Source organism: Alligator sinensis, unplaced genomic scaffold, assembly GCF_000455745.1.
Source record: "Alligator sinensis unplaced genomic scaffold, ASM45574v1 scaffold1585_1, whole genome shotgun sequence".
Taxonomy (NCBI): Eukaryota; Metazoa; Chordata; order Crocodylia; family Alligatoridae; genus Alligator; species Alligator sinensis.
The window spans coordinates 55,860-66,549 of NW_005843295.1; the positions used below are offsets into that span (position 1 = coordinate 55,860).

At 43.3% G+C, this 10,690-nt stretch overlaps 1 gene segment (V, D, J or C); it reads right to left on the reverse strand.

The window, feature by feature from the left end:
• Positions 1–783: 783 nt before the first annotated feature.
• The window catches only part of LOC102384658, a 98,806-nt gene continuing 88,899 nt past the window's right edge, over positions 784–10,690 (reverse strand). The window contains 4 exon segments of the C gene segment in view: positions 784–2,526; positions 3,783–3,890; positions 6,165–6,215; positions 8,162–8,434. Coding sequence covers positions 3,784–3,890; positions 6,165–6,215; positions 8,162–8,434 — 431 coding nt within the window.

The window sequence follows — 10,690 nt, forward strand, 5'->3', positions numbered from 1 at the left end:
AGGGCTCTGGCCTCAGAGCATTGCTAGCTGTTGTTTAGGACCAGCAAAGAATTTTTTTCCATTCCATGAATGTTCCCGGCTTCCATGCACATCCAGAGTATTATTTCTGTCTTTCTCTCTCACCTTTGTCTGAGACTCTGTGATGTTTATCATAGCTAAGGCTAATGGTTACTGACTGCACTGGGCTGATGTTCCTGACAGCACCAGCTAAGGAGCTCTGGGTTTCTAGAGGGCCTTGCTTTCCTGCATTCATACTGCAACACTTCAAAATAAATGAGTTTAAATTTTATAAGCCTATTTAATTTAATGAGGATTAAACCTTGTGACATGTACAGGCACCCACTGATGGGCATATTTAGAGAATCAGGAAGGATTTTTTTCCCCTAGATCAGGCTTAGGAAAGGTGAGAGGGACCTGTGATTGCCTTCTTTTTGTAGTGTGGGGCATGGTCCTCTTCCTAGTTAATAGATACTTTAAAAAAACTTAACAACTTCCATGGTGTTACAATGACAATACCCTTGTCTTCTTGGCTTTTACCAGTAATATTTTCATGGTGTATTCTTGGATAGGTCTCCTTGTAGTTCTGAGTGAGGGTTTGAAATGCTGATTGGGGGATTCCTTGTGGGTGATGCGTGTCTGCAGATGCAGGAGACCATATTTTTTTAGTAGCAAAAAGTGTGACCTTTCTCTAAATTGATAATGATTCATATTTTCCTTACCTTCCTTCCCCAGATGGAAAAAATGTTGCCGAGAGTGAGATGTACAAAGAACAAGAGACTTCACTAATCAACAAAGATCTTTAATAGCGGCGCATGGCACCAGGTAGAATAAAAGACAGTATATGGTGATCTCATTGGTGCAATACAAAGACTCTGAGCAGGAATAAAAAATTCATATGAATAACTATACTTCTTTTTTTAAAGGCTAAACATGAGTAGATATGCATAGTTTATACAACTCTAAAAATGATAAACGATATACCTGCAAAAGTCTATGGTTGAGAGCTAGAGAACAGATAACAAAAATAGGACTAAAAAAGAAAAAAAGGGGAGAGGAAGAGAGGGAAATCCTAAACTGGTGTTGGTCTCTATGAATGGTGTCAATCAGAAGAAATTACTAAACTATCTAGTCCCTTGTAATGAGCCTGATAACTTGTCCTTGATGAAAGCATGTATTTCAGAAGTTTGCTAAAAATCAGTGCAATTAAGCTGAATCACACCAGCAAAGAATCTAGCTCAGACTCTGAATAGTCAATGGTTGGAGAGTTGGTTACGAAGCATGTATGTGATATTGTGCATGAGTATGCATGTGTATGTGCTCCGATAGTCATCAGGGCCAGACAGTGCTGTGATATGCCCCCATTCTGATCTGCAAGAAGCAAGCAAAGGGATTTCTATTCACTCCTGACTTCTGTCTCAAGATGTAATCTCCCAGTTGAGCTAACACTTGGCTCTTGGAAAGACACCTGCTGCTGGCTGAAAAGCTGCAAGTCTCAGAGAATCCACCCCATCCCTAAGGTGTTCCACTGCCTAATTGCTCTTTACATGTTGTGCACAACGAGGCTTAATTTTCAGTCTGAAATTATCCAATTTCAATTTCAAACCATCTGCTTTAAAAAGCCTGGGGCTGTTAGGAAACTACTGGCTAGCAATTTGCACAGGAGCCCACAAAAACTGCCTGTCCAAATCCCATCCATTGAATTTCAAGTGCAGGTTGTCTCCTGATTCCCTTTTGAAAATTCTGCCAGGGACAGAGGATTTGAGGCTGTGTTTTGGACTGGAATGAGAAATTCAGCATTAATTTCAGTGGGGAGTCAGTGCCCATTGAAAATTTGAATCTTTCTATGCATCTATTCCCCTTTCAGTTTCAAAATGGTTTCCTCCCCCATGGTTTTTTTCTTTCAGTGAACCCCACCCACCTACACATGCTTTTGGAGATCTTTTTCTCAATTGCTTGATTTTTGCAAGATCATTGGAAAGTAAACGTTTCCGCCCCAAACACATTTGGCTGAAATGTCAAAGTATGATTAAAAAGTTGGTTCTAAGTCACTTTCTTCAGCTTTGTAGGCTTTCAACAGCAAACAATTATTCCCTGCCTGAAAAGACACTTTCTACAAAGTGGCAATTTAATGAGGATTGAAATTGAAAAATTCCTCATTCAATGAGGAAAAAATCCAGGATTTTTCCATTGAAAAAAGCTTTTTTGACAACACCTGACAAGTCCAAATTAACAGTTCCTTGCCTCACACAGGAAGGTAGTGAAGATGCATTGGTCAGCACATGGGAGTTGAGAGTAATGAGGGTTTTTAAACAATCAGCAAGGTCCTTATGAAGCATACTAAATTAAAAGCACTTCTTGAACATTATATACGGTGAGCTGCATGTAGAGAGGTGACTGTTGACAATCAATACACATTGGTATGGGGTTCATTGGTTGCTGTATGGGATGGTCTGGTGAGAAGAAGATAGGAGCGCTTTTGGTAACTCCCATCACTCTTGATCACAGATATTCACATTTCTTTCACACCTGTAACAAGAAAGATTGAGTGCATTGGTTTATAATTAACATTTAGCTAGAGGCTAAGCTCAGGAGTTCTGGCCAAGAACAAGTGTCCATCGTAGGGGGGAGGGGAGAGAATAAAAGAGGGAGAGAGGAAAAATATGCATCAGGAGCCAAACTTAGAGCTGAGATTTTTCCACACTTGGAAATGAATAGTAATTGAAGTTCTAGTTTCCCTGGTTGGGCCTGAAAATTTAAGGGATGATGAAAGGTATTAACTGTGGTGGGACACATCTGTTTATCTGCTTCATTGGGCAAAACAGATGTTGCCTGTTGTCGTGCAGGGGCCGGATCCTGTGGGACAACAAGTGATGTGTTCTCCACTTGCCGGGATTCCCTGGGGTGTGTCTCTGTAAGCAGTAAAAGATGGAGTTTCCCACTTGCTCAGGACATCTCTCTGCAAGTGGAAACTCCAGATTTCTCTGCCTATGGAAACACACCCCGGAGATTCCCCAGGGCATGTCTCTGTAAGAAGAGAAAACTGGGCAGGTTTTCCTGAGCTTTCAGGGCCCCTATCCTGCATGGGAATTCCTGGGACATGCAGGATCAGGGCTCTCAAGCCCTGGAAGCACCTGCTCAGGGTGTCTAGAGAGCACTCTACTGTCATAACACTACAGATGTCTGGTGCAATACAGTGGCACCAGCTATGTTGCACCCACATGTTCTGGGCATTTGTGGTGGAACTAGGGGGTATGAATGTCTGTTTGCCTGGATTTTTATGGTGGCACAAAGGCAACATCTGTTTCCACTCTGAAACCTTACTGTATGGGCTAGATCAGTGATTCCCAACCTTTTTTTGCTGCAATCCGCTGCTGGGGGTGGGGTGCGACAGTGGCAGCGGCCCAGGGATGGGGGCGGGGGAGCTCCCAGCACACAGCTCATCCTTTGTGTGTAGTGCCGCCGGCATTGCCCCCATGACCTTCATCTGGGTCCTGAGCCGAGGTTGGGAACTGCTGAGCTAGATGCATATGAGTAGATAGGGATGAATAGATAGATACTCTGATAGACAAATGCTGAAAAAGAATGGGTTGCTCACAGAGCTCCTTATAAAGGATGGATAAATAACTGAAAGATAGAGACAGATTGTGGAGGGAAAGATGGATAGTGAGAGAATTACTATGGAGAAGAGGCTGCTGAGTGGAATTTTATGTGGATAAATGCTTTGGAGAGCTGGATGGATCCATGATCCCACCCCTCTTCCCATCCAAGGCACTCCTGTTCACCTTAGCTCCTCCATGCAATGAAGGTCATGATCAGGTTGAATGCGACTCCCTTCAGGAAAATGGCTTTCATGCCCAGTACCATGAAGGACATCAAGTTCAGATGCTCATCTATAAAACAGCAGAAGAATTTAGGTCACCCAAAGATCAAAGCCATCCCTGCAAAACCCCTGTATTCCTATTAGTGGGCAATAGGGGATGGGGCAGGAGCTGTATCATGTCATTGCATTTGGCATAAATGAATTTTAATTGGACCAGATGAATGAATATTAGTTGGACCAGGGAGAATGGGTATGAAACCATGACTGTCCAGCATTAAGCCCGTTATCCAGTTAAAATGGGATATTATGAAGGGGCTGGACTATTCTCTATGGCCATGGGGCTGGGCATGTTCTTGGTGCATTTCTCTGTGTGTGCGTGTAGCATTTGTTTTGCTCATAAATGCACAGGCTTAATGTTTAACTAGGGCAGGGTGACTAGGGCAGCTCCTCAAATGCTGACTCTGGGGGTGGGGTATGGGAACGGAAAGAATGGTTATTGCTACATCATTGCGGCAACTTCCCTGAGCGATTGGCCACATCCTTTCGCTTCTGGGCCTAATTACTGTGTGAGAGAGTCTCTCTCTTTGGGCTTTGTTACATATTACATTTAGCACATTTTGTATTTAAATGATCCTAAGTATTTTAAAAAGTTTTCTGAGCAGTTGCAAGTTAACGCTTACTATGATTTAAATCTAGATTACAGTACCGCACCAGAGTCTTGACTTGGCAACTCCCTGTCCCAGGACTGAAGCCTGAAAATCAACTTATTTTTCAGGCCTCTTCATGGAGATCTCATGGAAGCTGCATCAAGACTCTGGGTATGGTGCGGGGACTGGGAGCAAGAGCGGCACCCAGGCCCCACAGCCTGTGGGAACCTTGAACTAGTTCCTGTGGTGTGGTGCAGGGACTGGGACTTGCCCTCATGCCATGCTGGGTACCAGTCACGCCATGCTGGGCACTCCATGCTCATGCAGGGACTAGCCCTCATGCCATGTTGCTCCCAGCCCCTGCACTGCATTGGAGCCTTGAACAGGCAAAGCTCCTATGTGGTGGTGGGAACCTGACAAATGGCTTTTTGGGCTCCTTCCACCATCCCAGTAGTAAGGCAGACTGAAGTTAGGGCAACATGTGTTGCCTAGCTCTAGTTGGAAATACTCCTCGCACAAAGGAGGTGTAATATTAAGCTGATCAGAGTTCCTGGGGCATGAGTTTTCATGCTGTAATGTGCAGATGCTTGTGGTTTCAATGTGTTTAGTGCAAGGGTAACATCTAACACCCCCATCTGTAGATTGGGCTGTCTACAAGGAACGAGATATTCATTTAACTTCCCCCTCCCAAAAAAATCTGTTTCGATATTCTTTCCCCCTCCAACCTGAAACATTTTTGTCAAAACTTGACAGCTTTGACAAAAAAAAAAATCCACATGTAGGCAGGGGGTTGGACCCAATGATCTGTTGAGGTCCCTTCTGACCCTAGCATCTATGAATCTATGAAAACGCCTGTTTTTAGATTAAAGGGGAGGAAAAATTAGAGTAAGAAGCAGAGGATGGAAGACTATTTCTGTGGAGGGGTTTTGGGTTTTGTTGGTTTGTGCAGCTCTGTACTAGTTTCAGGAGGTTCTGTTTTCTGTCTCTGGATGGGTGGGTGTTTTGTGCCACTTCTTTTTTAACCATATAAAGTCCATATGTATGTTCCAGGTAAAGGATGGATTGTAACCCCACAGGGATCTCCAAGCTAGCTCTTAGTGAGCATAGGGTAACCACAGCTAGCACACTCCACCCTGAAGTCCTGCTGCTGGGCCTTGTTAACCAAGCTATATAGACAAAACCAGCAAGGCACTGTATGCTGCAGCCTTGGACCCAACCGCAGTGTAAATATAGCCTCTGTCTTCAATGTTGTGTGATATCTTTCAGTTTACTGGTAAGGGTGGGGGTGGGGAACAGTGTTTGTATTGACCTTTAAATGGGATTGAGATGCCTAGGTCCTTCAGGACCCTGCAGGAACCTGAATGCTTTTAGGTTTTAAAGTTCAGACTTTTCTATGACTAATGCTAACAATTGAGCAAGGAGATGTATATCATGTGGAAGAATGGGATGCATCTGAACCTGGGCTGGATGGATCTTCAAAGAGGATGGGATTTCTTTTTTTTCTAAGCAGCCTAAATGAAGCTTGCTGCTTAAGTCCCTTGGGAAGAAATCATCATCTGATCCCCTCGGGTTCCTCCCCTCCACCCCCAAAATTCCAAGGCCAAGCCCTTGGCTTCAGCCATGCCACACATCAGGGAGTCTCCCAGGGTAGGCTGGATAAAGACTTTCATCTGTGCCTAGACCTCTTGTGTCCGTACCTGTCTCAAAGCTGTCAGACATCTCCATGGTTGTACATGTATCTTCCTCATCTGAAAATAAAAAACAACCACTTATTCAATTATTTGATGGCGAGGGTAGTCAAGCTTTGCAACAGGCTACCTAGAGAAGCTGTGGAATTTCATTGCTGGACATTTTCAAGAACAGGTTGGACAGACACTTGGCTAGAATTGTTAAGTGAGGGATGATCCTACCTTGAGCAGGGATCTGGATAAGATAACCTTATGTGGTCCTTTCCAGCCCTGCTTTCCTATGATTTTATTTCACTGTCTTTCAATTCATTTCAATGCCAGTTTCTTATGGTCATGCCTAGGGACCAACTGAGGACTGACCTCTGCTCTATGAGGTGCTAAACCAATAGAAGATAAAGATTCATTGTTTCACAGGTTTTAAAGCCAGAAGCATTGTTTAGCCTGACTTCATATAATGCACAAGACCAGTCACCCTTATATTAAACATACCCATTTCTGTTCAACTAAATGAAAGGCAAGGATTTCTTAGAACTATGTAATTTATTGGACCAACTATGTAGTTGAGAGGAAAAGGTACCAAGTCTTGGACTGAGGACATCAAAGAATATATTATTTTCCTTGGAAATTAATCAATGATTAGTCATCTTACTCTTGAAAAATTTGCCCCAATGTCTACTTCTGATTTCTCTACCCTTATCTGTCACCCACTGGTTCTTATTGTGCTTTTCTGTGTTGGTGTAGCACTTCAAATTGTCCCTATTAAAGGTAAGTATCACATTGCAAGCAAGTCACCTCTCAACCTGTTTAAACAGTCCATCCTACAGGAGGGTGGTAGAAACTCCATCCTTGGGGGCTTTCAAAACCTGGCTAGACAAAGCTTTGGCTGGGATGATCTACTTGGGGCTGGTCCTGCTTTGAGCAGGGGGTTGGACTAGATGACCTCCTGAGGTCCCTTCTAACCCTAACTTTCTATGATTCTATGATTCCACTCAATGGCATCTCTGGCTCTCAGATTATTGTCTCCTGGTACGCTCTCTAGCTCTTCAACACTTTTTAAAAAAAAATGAGAACATACAATTTCCATGAGATGATCCACTGTCTGTCTCATTAATGCTGAGTGATAGAAATACCATGAAATGCCAGTGTCTATTTTTGAGAGGTGTTGCATAGCAACTGAGCTGGTGAGGAAATCACTGTTTGATTAATGCCGAGCAAAGGGCTACAAATTCTGTCAAAGCATCAACATTGTCGATGATGGTGGGAAGAACAATGGACAGAGAGAGACAGAGAGACGTGTGATAACAAGGGTAAGAAAGATAGGCAAGTATGGGGGTGCTTATTGCATATCAGGTTATAGGAAAATGCCCAATAGTAAGAAAGTAATTATTTAAGTAGTTGGTAAGTAGCCAGTAGTGGTAACAGTAGTAATAAAAATAATGAATATGCAAGAAACAAAGGGTATATAAAAGAGTTTGGGAACAAAGGGTCATTGGACTAGTGGATTACTAAACTACAGAAACATGCCTCTAAATGTCCCAGTGAGATCCGAACTGCCTGATCAATGGAATATGGAGCAAGGCTTGCTTGCAAGTTAACTAATGCATTTCTTGGTATAAGGGTGTGTGCTGTCTGCTGAATAAACCTACATTAATGGAGGAGAAACACCTATGTCTTTAAGCATTCTCTCTCAACAAGCCACTGGCTCCTCGATCCAAGGGGATGGGGCAACAAGAGAACACACTCTCTACTCATTCTTTATACATACAAAGATTGCACTATGTCGCCACCTCACCTGAGTTTTGGCCAGAGCATCACACTGGGCAGTTTGCTCTCAACCACCCCTAAACACTTCCCAACCTCTCTGCTTCCCAGGAAACAATGTCTTTACCACAAGACTGAACTCTGTTCCTTCTCAGACTCCACTGTGTCCCAAAGCTTGGCCCCTTCATCAGTTACCACCCACCTGAGGTATAGAGAGGAAACCCTGCTCAAAATTCCCCATTTACCTTCGGTATCGTCTGAGCACTTGGATGTGAAGTGCAATGAATGGTTAACGAAACCATCAAAGTTAGATTCGAACCAATGCACTCCTCCATAGCTGGCTTCCTTCTTGTTGCTCTCTGGGTTTCTCACTTCGATAATGGAGCTTTGAAGTGATTCATTCTTTCCTTCGTTAGTGATGATGACATTGTCAGGGAAGTAGTCTGTGATAAGACAGGCTGAAATATGTGTTTCAGGGGACTTCAGCTTGTAGATAGAAGGATCAGAATCCTGGAGGTCTGGAAAAGAAAAAAAAAATCAGATGGCATGGTCAGCATATCTCTGGTTTCTTGAGAAATCCTCCTCTAGTCCTGGAAAACATGTAACTGTAGACAATAATCAAGTCACCCCCTTTAACCTTCTCTCAGTTTGCCTGAGCAGATGGAGCACCTATACTCTTGCTCTAAGTTATGCTTCCCTGTCCTTTAATTATTCTTATAGTTCCCCTCAGAAACCATTTCCCCTGCTGCAGCTTAAGGCCGTTGTTCCTAGTCCTGTCCATTATGGCCATAGAAAAAAGAAGCCCATGTCCATCCTCTCTGTAATTGCCCTTCAAGTATTTGAAGACTTATCAAACATTATCCATCAGCACATATTGAACCAAACATCCATGTTTATGTCAGGAACAAGAAGCGATAGACTTTTTCCATCCCCACAATCCATCATTAGCCCAACATCTGACATTTGCACTACTGAAGTGACATAAGGTAAGTAGGGAACATGCTTCTGTCTTCATTCAATACTATTTGGGTGCTTTGGGCTGCTTCCAAGATACCAGCTAATCTATATTTCACAGTGTATTCCCACAAATTTGCCATTGAGCCCATAACTTCTGCTTGAGCTACAGGATACCTTAAAAGAAGGATTCAGTCTCAAACAGATGCTGAAGACGACTGCATGTTCCTAATGGATTAGGGCAGTGAGGCTGACATTGTCCTTGGGGACACCTAGGCTCAGATATCTCTTGGGCATCTCAAAGGACTTAGCTGCCTAAGGAGTTATTCTATCCTATCCTGTTCTAGTTCCTGAACATCCAATAGTGCATCAACTTTTGCAATACACCAGGTCATCTGACCCTTAAGAGAGTCACAAACAAAGCAGTGAGGAGGAGGAGGATAGTGATCTACCCAGCTTTTGTATTAACTGTTTTTAAGGAACTCAAGCGAGGTGGAACAGGATTGCACTTGGGTACCTTAGTCCAGTTACGTGCCTAATAGGTAGAACAGAATCTGGCACCTATGTCTTATTCCTTCAAAATCTCTCCCTAAGTGAAGACCTAGTTGCTAGGCACTGCCACCCATGGGATCCCGTTTTGCAAAAAGGAAGCTTGCTGTGGAAGCCACTATCTGCTAAAGCTCTCCTTCACCAACCTCAAATGTAGAGCAAACCAAAGTCTCAGCCCTAGGATGCAGCATACAGACAAGTCTGGAAGCTGTGCCTGCTCACTGGGTTCTGCTGTAACTTTGGTTCCTCTGCCAAAAGCCAATTGATAACTGTTTCCAGTGAAAGTATCTTGCCAAAGGCCCTTATAAAAAGATGGTATAACCTTCTCTGCGCCCCCCATAGGCTTATATAATGGAATAGAGGAAGCTCCTATTGATTTATTTCCTCACAATCCAGTAAAAGATGGTTCTGTTCACTTTACAGCCCAAGAAGGTGGGGTTAAGGGAAAATGTCTGTGGTTGAAGCTATTGACTGGTGACCTGGGAGACCTATGCTGCATTCCTGGTTTGGTTACATATTCTCTTTGGGACCTTAGTCAACCTCTCTTGCCTGCGAGTTTCAAGATTGAATTGATGTGTTTGATATATCCTGAGTTAAGAGTGCTTGATAAGTTCTGAGTTAAAAAACTGAGCTAACTGAACATCAAGAAAAAAATTCAGGTCTGGTTAAGACTATTTCCAGTTGGTCACCAAAAGACTCTCTGTCCTTTGGTTGCCTTTCTTTGTAACACGGGCACAATGACACTGCCCCACATGTCAAGGTCCCAGATCCTGCGGTGACAAGCATCGTAGAAAGGCATTTGATAAACAGCAGTTTACTCCCCGGATGAAGTCCTCATCACTGCCCAGGGAAGAACACTCCACTAACTAGTAGACCCCTGGCTCTTGGGAACCTTCTTCTGATGTTCTTCACAGGCTTTCATTTAACAAAACCTCTTTACAAAATCATCTGCCTTCTCTACATGTCTTGTCAAATACCCAGGTGATATGTTATTTCATAGCCATAATCACTTTGCCTAGCGATAGACATTTCTTTCTTGCAGCCTTGCTTCAAAAAGTCACTTATCCTACAGTTCTCTGACTTTTCTAGGCAAAGTTCTCTGACTTTTCTAGGCATTGCCTCGTCTTTGCCAGCTTCATGAGGAAAAATCCCAGAATTGTTGCTTTCTTATCCATATTCTATACTGAATTTGACATGGTGGGTGCCCTTACTGATCTCTGTTTATGAATGGAGAGGTTTCAGGGGTTGGGTACTGGGGAAAGAGAAACAGG